Source organism: Microcebus murinus, chromosome 5 (genome assembly GCF_040939455.1).
Source record: "Microcebus murinus isolate Inina chromosome 5, M.murinus_Inina_mat1.0, whole genome shotgun sequence".
Taxonomy (NCBI): domain Eukaryota; kingdom Metazoa; phylum Chordata; class Mammalia; order Primates; family Cheirogaleidae; genus Microcebus; species Microcebus murinus.
Window position 1 is genome coordinate 97,460,046 of NC_134108.1, and position 20,420 is coordinate 97,480,465.

Here is a 20,420-nt window from a genome sequence, read left to right on the forward strand (position 1 = left end):
TACTTTTCTTGCTTTAATCCTACAGCACGTTTTAAGACATTTGTTTACTAAACCGATGACTCACATCAACTCATTCCTCATCCCCTCCCCCAACTCTCAAGAAAAATAAAAAAAGAGGAGAGAAGGAGTGGAGAGATCGTCAGTGGCTTGAGAGGTGCCACTTTCTTCCCCTTTTCACTGTTGTCACTAGCGGTGACCAGAAAGGCAGAATCAGGTTGAGGAGCAAAGCTTATGTTCATAGTGGAAAGGGAGACAGATAGAACAGAGAACATGAAGGACCCCTGCCTAGGCCTTGAATTAAAAGAATTGCAAGGTAGATGGCCTTGCTCATCAAATTAGGAGAGAAGAGCAAATAGACACTGAGTAGAAGGCCTATTTAGACCTAGTATTTACATGCCTTCCCCTTTCATCAGCTTTAGAAGGGTAAGGATCTGCATTTTAAATCATCCCATCCCATCCATACATGCTTCAAAAGGTATTTGTTGAAAAAAATAAAAAAAGAAAGAACAAAGCTAACAAAGAAAACAAATACTTACAGATAGCTATTTTCACTAAATTCGCTTCTTAAGCAATTACACCTTGGAATGCCCTATTACAGCCACTATATCAGTAATTAGAACTTAATGAGAAAAACCCACAGGGGTAAAATTATCACTGGGAATTATTTTTGTCTTCAAATTCAGAGATAACAACAGAGTTTCCCATTTAGGTATTTAAGGCAAAACTGATTTCCCTAGAGGACTCCCTTGCAGGATGACTGGTCATTCAGGTGTGGCCCTGCATTAGCACAAAAGGAGAATGACTGTGAGAACCAGAAACATCAATCGAAGAGTCATGGCCCCACACATGCGACCCTCACCTAGGTGAACCCCACAAACTACCCCAGACCTTACATTAAGAAATAATAATGACAATGATGTAGTGAAATTCAATAACACCTTGATAAATAACACTTTTCAACATTTTTCTTAATATCTCAGACTTAATAATGTTTGGCATCACAATAGGTTTTAAAGTATAAGAGAAGAAAGTTCCAGGGATGCTCACCCTAATAATATTCCTTAAACCTAATCTGATTCCATATATCCTATGATCTAATTCCATTTGGTCATTGGAATTTCCCAGCAAACCCTGGCTTGAGGAAAAGTGTACAAAATATAAAAATATAGTATAAAGAGAAAAGTGTGGCCACAATCAAATGTTAACAGCAGTAAAGAGGCAAATAAGTGAATCAGTGTGTCCATGAGTGATGCTGTGTCCATCTTCATACCTCTTGATGGATTTCCAGCACAGCAGAAGATTTCCTGACTGTGGTTACAGTGTGCAGCCTGGATACAGGAGAAGAAAAATGCAATTTTACATATATATATACACACACACACACATATAAATACATATATATGTATATCATGTCAAACTTGATTGCCATGAGGATTATGTGCACAAGACCTGAATTAGAGAGGGAAAATAATAATTCAGTTTAGACTATTCGAAGTCAAGGAATCCTTGGGTCAGAGCTTTCCGAAAGCAAGCCACTTGTTTATGGCATATTGCCTGTGCCACATTAAGTTTCCTCTTTTCCAGGACAAAATTCATTGCATACCTACCGACCACTCAACTGGGCCTTGTGATTCCCCTACTGGGAGAACATTCTTTGGAAAGACAGCTAAGGTAGTCAGGGGAGGTTTCATTACAATAGCAATGCCAGAGTTTGGGGCATTGTTCTCTCTTTATCTTTACTAAAATACCAGAGATATAAAATGCCTCCATCCTTCACTATATGCCTCCAGTGTCTTTTGGACATTTCTTCTCTCTATAAGATTGGCCCAGCATCTGAAGTCTCCTTCCCCTGTCACTGACTATGGTTGGCCCCATTGGTCCCTGTGTAAACAGGGTCAAAGGTCTATGACTCCAGGAGCAGCAAGAGGGATGTTTTCCTTTCTCAGCCTCTGGCTCATCTCTTGCAACAATGACTGTGCATGAGAATCACCTGAGAGAGGTAAACAGTCAAGCAATGGAAGCTGAGGCCCAATCCACGACAAAGCCAAATCTCTGCAGGTGGCACCAGGAGGCAATAGTTTTCCAAAGTCTCCAGTTGTCTCCACTACACAGCCTGGGTGGAGAAGCTCTGTTTACAAAATATGGGAGACTACATTTGGATACCCAGGCGTGGGGATTAATAACTTTGCAAAAAGGGCTCTTGGACACATTTATTGCTTTGGTTTATCAGCTTCTACCAAAATCTCAGGGGACTCAATTCAGGGGGCAAAAATGAGTTTAACTGTTAATGATCATCTGTCATGGAATTAAAGTTTAAAAAAATTTTTTAATGTTTTGTTAAAATTATTCAAAATTTCTTTCCACAATCTCATGTTCAATACATTAGCTTTATTATTTGGATTCAAAATATTTTCCAAGAGGGTCCTCCCTTATATGCAAATACATTTCAGAGCTTAGGAAAAGAAAAGGCAAGGCTATTGATTAATCTAGTTTAATTCAGTGCAATTGTTCTGGTAGTATGTTAACCATTCTGGACTGGCTTTATACCACTTAACCTCACTCTCCAGGCCTCCATATTACTCACCTGCTTAGCTTCTTAGCAACAACAAAGATAAACAACATTGTTTTAATGGTAATGATAAAAAGAATCCTCTGATGGCCACCTTCTACCCTTCTGCTCTTCTCTGAAACATCCCCTTCTAAAATCTACAACTTGACACCTCTTCAGCATTCCTTCTCTCAAGATGCTTCAACCTCTAGAACCCAAGGGCTCCTGGCTGCTGCAGCATTACTGCCTGCCTTTTCCACTGAAAAGTGACACTCTAGAACAGGAGTCCTCAAACTAAGGCCTGTGGGCCACATGCAGGCCGCCTAGCACATTTAACCGGCCCTCCAGGTGTTTTTGCCGTTGCTGCCTGTCCTGCTTAGCAACCGACTCGTCCTGGGCCCACAGTGCGCACTCTCCAACGGTCTGAGGGACAATGAACTGGCCACCTGTTTAAAAAGTTTGAGGACCCCTGCTCTAGAGTAAGGAAATAGCCCCTGCTCTCCTCCAGCAAAGCAATTGCTGTATTTCCTATAAGCGGCTAATGGGAACAAGCGAACTGAGCTGTCTCTTGCCTGGCTGATTTTCCCAAAGGTTTGTGGCCCTAAGTCACTTCCTTCCACATAAATCTCCCTCATCCCATTGTTGAGTGTTGAATATTTATGGGCTGCTCATAGTCGTGAGTGAATGTGCAGGACGCAGAGCCAGTCTGAAGCAAAATTATGAGGTAGGTGAAATTTGCTTACAGTCATTCCTGTCAAATACCCACATTCTTCAGATGAAGAAGTGCCCCATCACTTTCTCCCACAACTGCTCTATTAAAATGATCCTCTCTACTTGCATTCATAATAAAGTATCAACAGCTCATGAGGGCTTAGTGCTATTACTTCTAAAATAGATGCATTTTAGCATTTGGATTTAACTATTTAACTATTCAATTTAACAGTGAAGGCATTGAAAACCAATAATATATATATAAAAAAAAAACTAACAATTGGCACCTACAGCTTTTTACACATCCATTTTGCTTAATGCTTACAACTTCAGGAGATGGGTATTGTTATCAGCTCATTCCAATCGTAGGCTTTAATCGTTAATTTACCCAAAATTATACAGTTATTGTAAACAGCAGAGTGTTGAGTACTGGCCTTTTATCTCTGCCCCTATTCAACAGCAACAATATCCATATTTGTTATTTGTGTCTTATTTGTGTCTTTTTATTGTATTTTTCATTTGATCCCTAGTAATGAACCTAAAGCTCAAAAGGTTTGCCACTTGCTTAAGTACCATTAAAAAACAAGACAAAACCCACATCTTCCCATAGCTAGTTCTACCTTTTTGTCTACAGTCCCCTACTTACTCAAGGAAAGAAATATTGAAAAATATCTATACCTCAAGGGGATAAGAATTAAAACGGCTCATACCAGGGCCTTCTTGATGCCCCTCACCTCAGACCACGAATGCAGGTGCCTGTCCCACTTTTTCCCACTGAGAATGTCACTGAGTGGACACAGAAGACCACCAATGATCCTGGACTCTCTACTCACCCTGAGCATTTTGAGCTTTTGGGGAAGATGGTGCTGGGAAAGCTTCCCAAACACTCTTGCTCATTGAGTAGCAACAACAGTATAAATGAAGGAATATTTGTTTTAAAACACAATAGATCTGAATTTAAATCCCTACTCCGCTACTTTCTAGCGGTGTAAATATAGGCAGCTTCCCTATCCTTAACCTTACTTGAATCTCAGTTTCCTCATCTGACAAAGAAAAAGAATAACATGGGGCTCTTGTGAAAATAAAATAGAAGAAACTGGCACAGAGCAAAAATGTTTTATCCATTCTTCCTTTCCTCTGCCTACCCAACTCCTATGCTCTTAGCTAGTTATGGTGATGGCCCAGACAAGAGGATCATTCTTTTGTGAGAACTTAATTTTGGATCAATGCCATGTGAAGCAGTACACTTGCAACAAAACAGATTTGAACCCAGTTTGTAAGGAAGGTAACGGCCATTGATACACAGCTGCTGCTCAAATAGACACAGCTCTGTATGTTAGTAGCCCCAGAATGAAAAACAGAATCACTTTTCTCACTATCTATCCATCCATACAATCCTTACATATCTGATTACTTGATTGCTGGAATTCTGGTGAATAGAAAATAAAGTTTTTGCCAGGTGCAGTGGCTTGTGCCTGTAATTCTAGCACTCTAGGCCAAGGTGGGAGGATCATTTGAGCTCAGGAGTTCTAGACCAGCCTGAGCAAGAGCAATAACCTGTCTATACTAAAAACAGAAAGAAATTAGCTGGACAACTAAAAATATGTAGGAAAAAAAAATTAGCTGGGCATGGTGGCGCATGCCTGTAGTCCCAGCTACTCGGGAGGCGGAGGCAGGAGGATTGCTTGAGCCCAGGAGTTTGAGATTGCTGTGAGCTGGGCTGATGCCATGGCACTCTAGCCTGGGCAACAGAGTGAGACTCTGTCTCACAAAAAAAAAAAAAAAAGAAAGAAAAGAAAAGAAAACAGAAAAGTTCTCCTTACACTACTCCTAGGTGATGAGTTTTAACCCTAAGAAGACAGCACATCCGAGTGGCTTGAACACCACAGCATTTTGCAAACAAAGAGAGTGTTAATTCATTTCTGGCTTCTGAAATGTTACCTGAAGTCTTCCAAAGACTTCTTCTTGGTTGCTTTCAAACCACGAGTTCGGCAACAGGCAAATCTGTGATCGATGACCTGGTAGATGATCGGATTGTACATCGCTGCTGATTTTGCAAGTAGGGTTGGCACCACAGATAGCTGGATGGGGATGGAGTCTGGCCTTCCAAAAGCTGACCACACAGAGACCACCGCGTAAGGAATCCAGGCGATCAGGAAGCCGGCACAAATCAACATCGCCACCTGATGAGAAAACGCAACAGAGAATAGCATCAAGAAACCTGATAAAACACGGAGCCTGAAATGAGGGGGTGAAGGAGCAAGTCACCTCTTCACACCCACGACAGTCTATTATTTATCTTGTCCATAGGAATCACTTCATATAGACCTCTGGCAAGTTCATCAGAGGAAGTGATTGCAATTCTTTACCCTATTTACCACGTCTTATCCATTCTCCACTCTAGAATTTGAATGTGCCCTAAGACCCAAAGTATAACTCCAGAATAGCTGTCAGATTGTGCTTACACTGGGCAAGAAATCGTAACAAAAAGATATCAGTACTCCTGAGCTGTCCAGACTTCTCAACCCACATTCACTTAAAAACTTGATGGAAAATATGTTCACCTTGATGAAATTTTAAAGCATCCACATGTGCCTCAGGAAACTCAGAAACTCTGTCCTGGTTTGAAATTCTAATATGCATCTTCACAGGCTTCTATTAAATGTTATTTCTTTTGGCTCAAGTTTTCCTCAAGTTTGGGGCTCAGATAGTGGAAATTCACTAGGTATAAAGTAAAATAGAGTCATCGAGATTCAGCCAATGTGGCCTAAAATGAGTTGAATAAAATGAGAATTTTCCGGAAAGCACTTTTCTCTCTCACAAAATTCTAATTACCTTAGGGGTCTCTTTACTTTCAGATCAAAGAATAATTAGAGATAGGGTCTTAAACAACCTCAGGAGTCTCTTACCATCTGCAATTCAGTCCCTTTAATAATGTAGTCCTAATTAGTGCTGTGTAACCACCTACTTGACACATATACATCATCTCACTTCAATTTACAAACCTTTTTGAGCCAATCCTTTGTGCAAGACACTATGGCAAGTGCTGTGGGGAATACCAGTATACCTTAGTGCCTGAGCTGTATCCCTTTAGAATACAAATAACCACACTACAAGGCTGAATGTGATTTAAGTGCCAGCTCAGAGAAGGACAAATTACATCCTAGTGGGCAAATCAAGAAGAGTTTTATGGCGGATATAGCACATAACCTGCACCTTGGCAAGCAGAAATAAAGGAACAGCAGTGAGACTAGACTAAGCAAAAGCTGATGCAGAAATGTGGGAGTTTGAATAGGAACTAGTGACCAATTCACTTTGGTATGTGAGAGCAACAAAGGGAGATGGGCTGGAAAGAAAGATAACATCCTCAAAAAACGGGAGGGAAGATGGCAGGCTAGACGCATAGATTGCCGGACTGTCCCAGAGAGAAGGAAGGGTTTCAGATAAGGAAGATGGGAGAGGAGACACAGCACAGGAGAATTTCAGTGAGAGAAGTGCTGGAGGCTGCTGGGGACCTCACAGAGGAAAACTGCAAAGCAGAGAAGGAAGAGGACCAAACCCAGGGAGGCTCAGAGCCCAGTAAAGGGATAAGGGGGGATCCCTTTCTCTCTCTCACTAGCCTTTGGTGACCAGTGGGCCACCAAGTTACTGGGAAGTTTTTCCACCTCCACAAACCCACGCACTCCAGCAACCATGGAATTGTGGGGAGAGCTTGGACACTATGTGCAGGGTTGCCCTCCAAGGAGAGTGACCTGAGAGGCTGGAGAGCCGGCTTTCTTCCATTCAGACTCTTATCTCTCCCTGCCCCTCTACTACCCACTGCAACCAGGAGAGTAGTTTAAGCCAAGTATTTGGAGAGCAGTCCCCTCCCCCCAGCTGGAGCATCCTACAGTCTGAAGTTTCCACAGAGACTGGAGCCCATGCCTCTCCCCTTGGGAGCCTGCAGAGGACCTGGGACACCCAGTCTGGGAGGTCTCTCCCCACCAGCATTTCACGAAGATGCACTCCAGTGGTCAGACAGGAGGGATTCTATACCCCCAGGACTTGAGCAGGTCACTGGGTGACAAGGGTGGAGGGAGAGGTTAGGAGCTGGACTTGGGAGGTGAGGGAGCCCACGTGGGCAGAACTGATGGCAGAAAACTATGGAGGTCCAAGATATGTTGAAATGAGGAAGCACCAACTCCCCCACAGGAAAGCCCTGCTGTGGGTGGGACAAGGGCAGGTCCTAACCGGGGAAGATCCCAGCCCGTGACACCATAGCAATGAAGGGCAGCATGTTCAGGGCCCGAGGGCAGGGGCAATGCAAGAGGGGCAGAGCCCACTCCCCACAGTCTGGGAAGAGCAGCCCCTCCCTCACAAGCAGCCTTTCTGGCTTAAAAAGCCAGTCTCGACCCTCCTCCCAGCAGATCCTCTAGCTGCCAGGAAAATGACCTCAGAGCCCTGCCAAAACTTTGCAAAGCCTTCCAGACTCCCACAACTTAACCACACCCAACCTCATCCCTCCACTCTCCTCTGCTGTAGGAGAGATTGAGCAACCCTCTAGGAGATACAAGGCCACTTCCAAAGCCTGGGGCACTCAAGTTCTCCACCTAAGGGACTAGAGCTTACCACAGGCACAAAAGAACATCTCTGCTTTTTCCTGCAAGCATCCCCTACTGACAGGGAGAATAACACTATACCTCATCACAGCATCTACCAACTCAATCAAACAGGGCATGGGTGAAAATTCTTATTCACAAGCACCACCCACCATTTTGGAGATTAGGCTGGAGATCCCATAAAATTCACACTGCTTTGAAGAGGGGAAGACAGTAGGATAGAAGCAACCCTCAGGGGACACTGCTTTTTAGGAGAGAAACAAAAGTTACAGGCAGCTCAATCTGTGAAGGGTCCCCTCCTCCAATGCAGACCTGAGGGCTGATCAGGGAGCTGCTCAGAGTCTGTGCAGAGACATTCCATTGGAGAGCAGGTGCAGCAGAGAGCTGGTGCCTGCCAATCCCAGGTTTCTGCAACTGATGCCATCCTTATCATGCTGGTGCATAGAGCCAGGTCTGCATGGGACCCTGTCTCCCAATAATAGCATTTGTATCACCACCCCCCTGAGCCAGAGAGGGAACAGATGCTCCCCTGTGTAGTGCCCTGTGACAGGGTGCTAAGCGCATCCCCCTGGCATTGGAGCCAAATAGAGCAGGAGCCCCAGATGCCACAGGTACAACTTGGGAAGCCTGGGGCAACTGCATCAGTGGGTTTGAGGTGTGGGGGGAGAACCTGGGCTGAACAGTAGTGCTGGCCCACCTATGTGGACCCTAGGCCATTGAGACTGTATGACAGGATATAAGCAGTCCCCATGCTAGTGGAACAGCCCCCCATAAGGGAAGCTCTGACCCTGAAAACCCCAGAGACAGCTCTGAAGCTCTTGTGGTGCCCAAGTCCGAGGCTCTGCCCCTATAGCTCCAGGGCCTCCACCAGGCCTGTGACTCCATCCTGGAGACTTCGGAATTGTGCCTGGAACCCAAGATCCCAATACTGAGTCCCCACCACTACTGCTGGGTCAGCAAAACCTTCTTAAGGTCCAACACTTCACTCAGGACTCCCAAGCCCTGAGCAGTCATCACTCCTGGACTCAGTTTGAGAAAGTCCCCAGCAAAGGACAACAGGTCTCAAGCAATCCAGTTAACCCAAAGCTGAGAGAAGGGGAGCCAGATGAGAAGAAACCAACAAAAGAATCCTGGCAACATGAAAAAAACAAAATAGTTTGACACCCTACAGGAAGAAAACAGAGCTACAGTAGTGGACCTCGCCCACAAAGAAATTGCCAAAATGACAGAAATGAAATTCGAAATATGGATGGCAAGTGAGATGAATGGAACTGAAGAGAAAGTTGAAAACCAACAAAAAGAGGCCAAAAAATATTTCAGGAAATCAATGAAAAAAAAAATGAAAAAGTCACTAAAGAGCTAGAAAACATAAGAAAGGATATAATAGAACTTAAGGAAATGAAGGAGTCATTTAGACAATTTCAAAATGCAGCAGAAAGCTTCAACAACAGGCTAAACCAAGGAGAAGAAAGAATCTCAGAGCCTGAAGAAAAGGTTCTAGGGATAACCCAGTCATTCGAAGATGCAGAGAAGAGGATAAAAAAATCTGAGAAAGATACAGGACTATGTGAAGTGAACTAACATACAAATTATAGATATCCCTGTGGGAGAAGAAGAAAGAACTAAAAGCATGGAAAACCTATCTGAGAAAATTATTGAGGAAAACTTCCCTGGTATCACCAGAAATTCAGACATACAGATACAAGATGGACATCACACAACGGGAAGATTCATAGCAAATAGGTTATCTCTAAGACAAATAGTAATCAATTTGGCCAAAGTCAAAATAAAGGAGAAAATTCTTTAAGCAGCAAGATGAAGGTATGAAATAACCTACAAAAGAAAACCCATCAGACTAACTGTAGACTTCTTATAAGCCAGAGGGGATTCAGGCCCAATCTTCAATTGACTTAAACAGAACAACAGCCAACCTAGAATTTTCTATCCTGCAAAACTAGGTTTCACAATCGATGGAAAAATTAAGCCTTTTCCAGACAAGCAAGCACTGAGGGAATTTGCCATGATCAGACCTGCCCTGTATGAAATAATCAGAACAGCACTGTACACAAAATGTATATGTTATATCAGCATAACACATACCCACCAGTGGAAATTCACCTACAAAACCCCCCCAAAACTCACAACTCCTATAAAAACAATAAATCAAGAGATAAAATAAAGTAATAAAGGCCCATCTAACAGAATGAACAGACCAGCATCCCACATATCAATGCTATCAATCAATGTTAATAGACTGAATGCACCTCTCAAAAGACACAGGCTGGCTGAATGGATGAAAAAATACAACCCAAGTATTTCTGTAATCATTTAACACATCTAAATCACAAGGATACACACAGACTCAACGTTAAAGGGTGGAAAAAAACACTCCACACAAATGGAAATCAAAATAGGGCAGGAGTAGCTATTCTCAAGTCATATAAAATTGATGCAAAGCCAACAAAGGTAAAGAAAAACAAAGAGGGTCATTATACAATGGTAAAGAGAGCTATCCAACAAGAAGACATAATAATCCTAAATATACATGCACCCAACACAGGAGCTCCCAGATACATAAAGCAAATTTTACTTGAGCCAAGGAAAGAAATAAATAGCACCATCATAATTGCCAGGGACCTCAACACCCAACTGTCAGAGTTAGACAAATCGTTAAAGCAAAAAATAAAGAAAGAAACAGTGGACTTAAACCAAACTCTAAATCAAATTGACCTAATAGACATTTATATAACATTCTAACCCAAAACTACAGAATATACATTCTTCTTGGCAGCATATAGGAAATTCTCCAAGCTTGATCATATCTTAGGCAAGTGGTCCACAACCTTTTTGACACCAGGGATCAGTTTTATGGAAGACAATTTTTTCACAGATTGGGGGATGTGAGGAGGAGGCGAAGCTTGGGTGGTTATGTTTGGAAGCTCAGTTCCTACAGGCCATGAACCAGTAACAGGCAACAGCCCAGGAGTTGGGGACCACAGTCTTAGGCCACAAAACAGATCTCAACAAACTCAAAAAAATGGAAATAATACCATGTACCTTCTCAGACCACAGGGGGAAAAACTAGAAATCAATTACAAGAGAAACAATCAAACCTATACAAAGTTATAGAAATTAAACCACCTGCTGCTGAATGATTACTGGATCAAGAATGAAATTAAGATGAAAATCAAAAAATTCTTTGAACTGAACAACAAAGGGGACATAAGTTTTCAAAATCTTTAGGACACAGCAAAAGCATTCCCCAGGGGAAAATTCATAGCCTCAAATGCCTACATCAAAAAGATAGATCATAAATTAACAACCTATTGTCACACCTCAAAGAATTAGGAAAAAAAACCCAAAACCAACAGAAAGAAAGTAATAATGGTCAAGACAGAACTAAATGAACTGGATTTAGTACAAAATACAAAAAAATAGAAAGATTAATGAAACAAAAGGTTGGTTCTTTGAAAAGATAAACAAAATCAATAGACCTCTTGCTCAACTAACTAAGAACAGAAATGACCAAAATATGCTCAATCAGAAATTGAAAATGGTGACATTACAACTGATACCACAAAAATACAAAATATCACCCATGAATATTATGTAAATCTCTACATGCATAAACTAGAGAACATAGAGGAAATGGACAAGTTCCTGTAAACACATAATCTTATAAGACTTAACCAGGAAGAAACAGAACTCCTGAACAGATGAATAATGAATAATGAGATTGAAACAGTAATAAAAATCCTCCTAACAAAAAAAGCCCTGAATCAAGTGGCTTCACTGCTAAATTCTATGAGATCTACAAAGAAACCTGGTACCCATAATACAAAAATTATTCTATAATATCAAGAAGGAGAGGGAATACTACCCAAGTCATTCTATGAAGCCAGTATCACCTTGATACCAAAGCCAGGAAGGAACACAACAAAAATAGAAAACTACAGACCAGTATCCCTTCTGAATATAGATGCAAAAATTCTCAATAAAATACTAGCAAACTGAATTCAACAGCACATCAAAAAAATAATCCACCAGGACCAAGTGGACTTCATACCAGAGATGCAAGTATGGCTCAACATACATTAGTCAATAAATGTGATTCACCACATAAACAAAAGCAAAAACAAAGACCATATGATCCTCCCAAAAGATGCAGAAAAAGAATTTGACAAAATCCATCATCTCTCATGATAAAAACCTTCAACAAACTAGGCATAGAAGGAATGTATCCCAGATTAACAAAAGCCCTATATGACAAACCCTCAGCCAACATCATACTGAATGGAGAAAAGTTGAAAGTATTCACTTAAGAACTGGAACAAGAAAAGGATGCCCACTGTCACCACTTCTACTCAACATAGTGCTGGAAGTCCTAGGGAGAGCAATCAGACAAGAGAGGAATATTCAGGGTAACCAAATCAGAAAAAAAAGAGGCCAAATGATGGCTCTTCATTGATGATGTAATCTTGTATCTAAAAAAGCCTGTATATTCCACCTAGAGTCTCCTGGAATTAATAAATAAATTCAGCAAAGTCTCAGGATACTAAATCCATCTATATAAATCAGTAGCATTTCCACATACTAATAATAGTCAAGCTGAGAGTCAAATCAAAGATTCAATACCATTCACTATAGCTACAAAGCAAATAAAATACCAAGGAATATACCTAACCAAGGAGGTAAAAGATCTCTTCAAAAAGAACTACAAAACTCTGAGGAAAGAAACACAGACAATACAAACAAATGGAAAAACATAGCATGGTCATGGATATGTAGAATCAACATTGTTAAAATGTCCTTTCTACCCAAAGTGTTTTACATATTCAATGCAATCCCCATCATATTACCAAAGTCATACTTCACAGATCTAGAAAAAATAATTCTACACTCATTTGGAACCAAAAAAGAGCCCAAATATCCAAAGCAATCTTAAACAAAAAGAACAAATCTGGAGGCAGCACATTACCAGATTTTGAACTACACTGCAAGGCTATAGTAACCAAAACATCACAGTATTGGCACATAAATAAAGACATAGACCAATGGAACAGAACAGAGAACCCAGTTATAAAACCATCTACCTACAATCAACTGATATTTGACAAAGCAGACCACAACATACATTGAGATAAAGAAGCCCTATTCAATAATGGTGCTGGGGAAATTGGATAGCCACATACAGAAGAATGAAGCAGAATCCCTATCTCTCTCCACTCACAAAAATTAATTCAAGATGGATATAAGAATTCTAGAGAAAAGTATAGGTAAAACTCTTCTAGATATAGGGCTAGGCAAATAATTTGTGACTGAAATCCTCATGGCAATCATGGCAACAACAAAAATTATTAATAATAAATAAGATTTGATCAAACTAAAAAGCTTCTCCACAGATAAGGAAAAAATCAACAGAGCAAACAGATAATCTACAGAATGGGAGAAAATATTCACAAGCTACACATCTGATAAAGGACTAATAACCACAATTTACAGAGAACTCAATCAAGCAAATTAACAAGAAATAAACAAACAACCCTGTTAAAAAGTGGGCAAAAGACATGAACAGAAGCTTCTCAAAAGAAGAAAGACCAATAAACAATGACCAATAAACATATGAAAAATGTCCAACATCACTAATCATCAGGGAAATGCAAATTAAAACCACAATGTGGTATCACCTTTCTCCTGTTTGAATGGCATTTATGAAAAAGTTCAAAAACAATACATGCTGACATGGATGCAGATAGAAAGGAACTGTTGATGGGACTATAAATTAGTACAACCTCTATGGAAAACAGTATGGAGATTCCTCAAAGAACCAACAGTAGACCTACTATTCAATCCAACAATCCTACTATTGGGTATTTACACAAAGAGAAAAAAGACTTTTCATCAAAAAGACACCTGCATCCAAATGTTTATTGCAGAACAATTCACAATTGCAAAAATGTGGAATCAACCCAAGTAACCCATCAATTCATGAGATGATTAATAAAATGTGATGATTTCATTAGTGAGATGATTAATAAAATATATATATATACCACATATATATATATATATATATATATACACACACACACACCATGGAGTACTACTTAGCCAATAAAAAGATGAATTTATATCTTTTGAGACAATCTGGATAGAACCAGAGACCATTCTCCTAAGTGAAGTTTCTCAGGAATGGAAAAACAAACACCACATGTACTCACTATTAAATTGGAACTAACCAGCGAGCACACATGTGCACAGAGGGAAGTAAAACTCAGTGGAAATCAACCAGGGGGGAAGACAAAGGAAAGCAAATGCAAAATCCTACCTAATGGATACTATGAACCTTATGTGGGTGACATGCACACCTTCAGCCAGGACTCAAGCATTACCAAAGTGATCCATGTAACCTAAAACACTTGCACCCCCTTAATATTTTGAAATAAAAAATAAAATAAAATACTCAAAAATATAACATTTCCATATTCAGGGTTTTGCATAGCAGATTGCTGAGTTTGCACTTAATTCTGTAATCGTTGAGAAAATAGTAGTTTTTTGAGCAGGAAAGAAGATGAGAGTGCTCCTTAAGATTAACCTGCAGAATAAAATGGAGCAGGAAGAAATAGGAAGTAGAAAGATCATTGTCTAGTCATTAAATCTGCAAGTATTATTGAGGATCTCCTGTATGTTTTGTGTGTGGAGGATAAAGCAATAAACAAATTAGACACACCCCTGCCCACATAGAATTTCTACTTTTAACAGGTTTGGTTAGGCAAAATCTAAACAAGAAATAAGAGTGGTCTTAATAGAATACTGACACTGAAAAATGAAATCAGAGCTTTGGTTTTTATTTTAAACTTGAGCTATTTCAGGCCCTAATTGACTAATTTCACTAACTTAAAAGTATCCTTACACTTTTATCTACTAGAATATTCTTTCTGTAAAATAAATAAGGAAACTATATTCAAATCATCCCTCTGTGTGGTGGACATCTGTTTGGTTTTGTTTGTTTGTTTGCCTTTATTTTCATTTTCTTAATATCTTCTACCTCAGCATCCCCGAGCCTCTCTGAGTCCTGGGTTGTTCTATGGAGTTGACATCATAAGTATCACATGACCCAAGTCCGACCAATCAGAGGATGACATGCCTCTGGCTACCATAATAGAAACAGGGACCAGCACATGTCACAAAAGATCTTATTCAGACCCATCTTTGGCATTTTATAAGGGAGTTCTAGGAAAAATGGACCTTCCTTTAGGACCTTCCCTAAAATCCTGGAAAGATGTAAGGACGGAGCTATCTGAGGCCATGCATCACTTCCTCTCTCTCCCATCCTAATTTAAAAAGTAAAACGACAATTCCAATATCAGAGTCAACAAGTTATGTTGAAGATCAATGATAAGGAATGATAAAAATGATAAGAATCAACAATAAGGAATAAAACACAAAATGTTTTATTAAATGTTGTTAAAGCAACAATATTAGTGAATGCTTTTTTATTTTAGAAGTTTGGATGTGTGTTTATTTTAATAAGGTCATGCATGTGGCATGTGCATTTCGGTATGCTTTAGTGCAAGCAGCACTATAGTACACAGGGAATGGTCCATACCCCTCAGTCTACTTGACCTGTGGACAGCTACCTGGGAACCCACCTTTGTGGGGTAGGTGTTTAACAATGAAACATGGAAAATCTGCCCTAAAATCTCAGGCTCTAAAATTCCACCCAAGAATTACAAGGCTCATCTCTGAAAATGAACCGCTGCAGAGAAAAACCTTAACAATATCCATTTTGTTCCACTTTGCAAACAGAGAACCTGAATCCCCAAGAGAAGAATCAAGGGAGCCCAAATCTCCTGCATGTCCTGCAGCTTTGCTTTAAGGGTCCTGAACCAAAATTCTCACCTGTGTGTACAAACTGTCAAGGACTAATGCACCCACGGAGCTCTCCCACTGGGGTGCTTTTCCATCTTTCCACAGAAGCTTACCCAGGAGAAATTTTTATTAATATTTGGTTTGGTCTGCGTGACTTTTGTTTGTAAATGGAATGGATGCAGCAAGGCTCGCAGTGAGGGTTTTCTTTTTCTAAATCCCCAAATAAACACGAACTGTATAAATAAAGCTTGCTCTAGCAGATGTCTGGGGACTTAACATAGCTCCATCCTTGCTTCTTTAGTGAGTCATATGATGATTTCACAGTATCTCAAGAGCCGTTTTCTGTGTTGCTGCCAAAGTCATTGACAAAAAATAGATTAACACTTAGTCCATAATATTTTCTACATTTTACATATTTTCTACTTTTATAGAAGTTTGCAATTGGGAAACAGGAAAGACTTAAAATATTTGCATTATGTTATCCGTTTTAAAAGAACACAGGGGAATTAAATATACCACCGTTTTATAAACACAGAGCAAATGAATCATTGTGGTTTTTCTGAGGTTAGAATAAAGCTAAATCCTTTAAACTGAAAGACTAAAAACTGGGAATTTAAAGTAGAAAGAGGGATAAAAGGCTCAATATAAAAGGTACTACAGATTGTTATTTTTGTTTATGTTTTTGAAGTGAATACAAAGTTAGTATAAGTCACGTTCATTTTCTATAAACCTTTTGTTTTAAAATATACTCCACAATGTTTTGTGGAGTATATTTAAATATTAAATATACACAATGTGGAGCATTTAAATATTAAAACTATTTTAAGATATCCACCACAAACATTTTTAAAACTTTCATATTATACTTGTTTTTCAGAACTTTCTACTCAGCTTGGAATGTGTTTAATTTTTTTCATCAGTCTGTTTCTCACTTTCTTCAATTCTAAGTGTGTCCTCATTTCTATTTTCCAAAATTTCCTCCCCAGATAAATCCCTAAGCCAGTTCTAACACAGGCACCTGTACCCGTCAACTTGTTCTAGGTTGTTTATTTTTTCAACACTTCACTTTTAACACTGCCTTTTGGGTCACTGGAAAAGCAGAAAAACTTCACAACCTAAATTAGACAGGTTTTGTGGGAGGAAATTCACAGAGTGTGTGTTTAGCTTCTGCAAAAGAATCACACATCTGCAACCCAGTTCGTTTTAAGTACATCTTGCTGCAGAGGACCAAGGGATACAGGCATTTTCCAGCTCTAGTTCAGGCTGGCATTGTGTCACCAAAGCCATGTTGTCCTTAATTGCTCAATTCCAGTGAATTAACCAATTAAAGCAATAACAGAATGATGTGGTTGAAAGTAAATTCTCCAAGTTATATACGGCTCTGCCTTTGGGTCCAAAACATCTGAACCATTCTGGTAGATGAGGTTCCCAAGAAGGGAGTTCCTACCCTCTCTCGTCATGCTGAAACAGGGTGGGATGGCAGGAAAAGACCCTGGCATGGACATACTCTGGGTCTCTTCATGATACCAGTTATGGTCAGTTCCACTGACCAATGTGATTGGGGCAGAATCCTTCATTCTCTATGAGCAACCATTTCAGAAAGGGTGCCCAGGCTGGGCAAGGGGCTCACGCCTGTAATCCTAGCACTCTGGGAGACCGAGGCGGGAGGATCACTTGAGCTCAGGAGTTCAAGTCCAGCCTGAGCAAGAGTGAGTCCCCGTCTCTACTAAAAATAGAAAAAAATTAGCTGGACAACTAAAAATATATTTTAAAAAATTAGCCGGGTGTGGTGGTGAATGCCTGTAGTCCCAGCTACTCAGGAGGCTGAAGCAGGAGGATTGCTTGAGCCCAGGAGTTTGAGGTTGCTGTGAGCTAGGCTGACGCCACGGCACTCACTCTAACCTGGGCAACAAAGTAAGACTCTGTCTCAAAAAAACAAAAAAGAAAAAAAGAAAAGGAAAAAGAAGGGTGCCCAGGTCCTCCTGGCAGGCTTCTTTGCCCAGATATGAATAAGACTTCAGCCAAGACTTGAAGCTGCATGCTACCTTGGATAATGAAATCAATGAAAAGAAATGGAATTGACATGAAAGTAAAGGCTGAAAATAAGGACCAAACATATAGAAAAAACTTCCCCATCCATAACAAGACCGAATCACATTCAGAACCATTTAGACTAGAGATAACAAAGACATTTCAGGGGCTGGGGTGAGATAAGGTCACCAGGAGAGATCACCATATCTGTGCACCAAGTGAACAGGAAGGAAGAGGGTCCTGCCTGCTTCAAGACAGTGTGCAATTGCCAGGAGCATAGGGATAATATTTGTTTTTTTTTTATCTTGGGCCTACCTAGCAAGTATATGGATTTGCTCCCAACCAGTAAAAAAAATTATGTTAAAAGATAGTGATAAGGTAGTAAATGCCAGCTATGAGACTACTACCTTCTACATGTGAGATCACCTGAAACTGAGTGATACTATCAATGGCAAGTAGGGAAGTAGGGAACTTGACACCTGTGACCTATCTTCTTTGGCCTTCAAGTCCCTCATAAGTAAATATAAAAATAACAGTGGTGTCACCTAGCTTTCACACTACCTTTTAAGAAATCAAGCAATCAACAACTTTAAGCATGTCTAGTTTGAATTTCTTCCTTCCTTCTATTTTATCCACAGAATGACAATTAAAACCAACTGTCCTAGACCCTCATCCATAAACATGTAAAGAAAAAACTTCTGAGATCTTCGGTGTACCTATCCTGTGTTAGCCCTGGTTGTGATCCAAGCAAAAGATATGAATTCATACTTAAAAAAAGAATTCCACACTTCCCAGTTGCAATTTTCTCAAATCTTAAAATACCACTACTCTGTAAACAAGCAAAAGCCGCAACTGAAAAGAGAGCAGGCAAATTAGGTCATGTCACTCTGTGCATCTGTGTTTTAGGATTTGGGTCCAAAATTAAACAAAACATCCCCCAACGAGGCAGTCACTGGCTTAAAGAACAGAAAATGATTTACAAGTATCTGGTTCAACAAAACAGAGGAGACTTCACTGTTCATCATAGAGACATGTCGCTGGGAGAAGAACAAGTACTCAGGTCGAGAGGCCAGATGGCTTTAGGAATAAGAGCTATTGCCACAGACATTTAAATAACTGAACCAATCTAGCCATCTTAATAGAACCTCCGACTTTCAGAAGGTAACAAAGATATCATTTAAGGCTGGGTGCGGTGGCTCACGCCTGTAATCCTAGCACTCTGGGAGGCCGAGGCGGTGGATTGCTCAAGGTCAGGAGTTCGAAACCAGCCTAAGCAAGACCCCATCTCTACTAAAAATAGAAAGAAACGAATTGACCAACTAAAAATATATATATAAAAAATTAGCCGGGCATGGTGGCGCATGCCTGTAGTCCCAGCTACTCGGGAGGCTGAGGCAATAGGATCGCTTGAGCCCAGGAGATTGAGGTTGCTGTGAGCTGGGCTGACGCCATGGGCACTCACTCTAGCCTGAGCAACAAAGTGAGACTCTGTCTCAAAAAAAAAAAAAAAAAAATCATTTAATTCCCTTCCTCCACTTCCTTTCACAGATGAGAAAACTAAGGCCCACAGAGATTACATGGTTTGCCCCAGGTGAATTAATCAAACTTCTGAGTTTCAAGCAACAGAAATTGACTTTGCCCAAGTGAGGCAAAAAAAGAACTTAGTTAAAGGATATTGGTTAATACAGAGCATTCCTGCAGAATGCTGAACTTAGAATTGAGACCAAGCAGACAGAAATGATCCTCAAAACTATGACGGTGAGCTGTTTTCTGATCCAGAAACCACTGCTGGTGTAGCCATGGGCTCAGGAGAGAGCTCCCTGCCCCTTGATCTGGTGTCACTAGTCCCTGAGACAGGCTAACAGCTAGTGCCTAGGGTCACAGCTGTGCTCCAGCTGCAGAGCAATCCTGGGAAATGAATGTCTGGGCTTTTCAGTGTCCTTTAAATTAAGAGACATATTGCTCCTCCTCCCATTCTCCCAACTGGGCACAAAAGGTTGGAAATTCCTTAGCCACTGAAAGGGTTCAACCACTGGCAGCCAAAATAAATAACAAACACCAACTATGTGAGACCTCTCAGCGAGCTAGTGGCGAAATCGGGACTGACCTCTAGCTTGAGATTCTTTTCATTATGACGTTTCCCTGAACGTGTCTTCCTTCCTTCAACAGATACGTTTCAAGTACTTACCATGTAAGAGGTGTGATGTTAGGTCCCAGGACATGAAATGGACAAAAAGGCATGGTTGTCACTCCCCACGCCCCATGGGCTTTACTGACCAATGGTAAAGACAGACATTGAACAAATAATCACACAAATAAGTATGTAATTCTAAATTAATTAAAAATGGTGACAAGTTCCAAGAAGAAAATATAAAGGCTGCAACAAAACATCATATAGGAAGAATCGAATTCGATTTTGGAAAAGCTGCTCTGGGGAGTGACATTTCAGCTAAGAACAAACTAAGAAGGACAAACAGTGGTCATTAATTATTTTGTTTTGTTTAATTAAGAAAAAAAGCAGCACAGTCCAGTTTTCCCACAAACTGCCCTTAGAATCCACACAGAGGGTCCTCTGAATCTGACCCCCAATGACAACAGCTGATGAGCAATAAAAGAGAGGAGTCATTTGAGAGAAGCAGAGCTTTATGCTTAAGAGATTT

At 40.4% G+C, this 20,420-nt stretch overlaps 1 protein-coding gene across 1 annotated transcript in view; it reads right to left on the bottom strand.

Annotated features, from left to right (window-relative positions):
- Positions 1–1,264: 1,264 nt before the first annotated feature.
- Positions 1,265–20,420, bottom strand: part of OPN5 (opsin 5) — a 36,024-nt gene continuing 16,868 nt past the window's right edge. The window contains exons 5-6 of the mRNA XM_012744804.3: positions 5,201–5,442; positions 1,265–1,328 (exon numbers count right to left, since the gene is read on the bottom strand). Of these exons, the coding sequence (XP_012600258.2) occupies positions 1,265–1,328; positions 5,201–5,442 (306 nt within the window). The remainder of the gene's footprint in view (positions 1,329–5,200; positions 5,443–20,420) is intronic.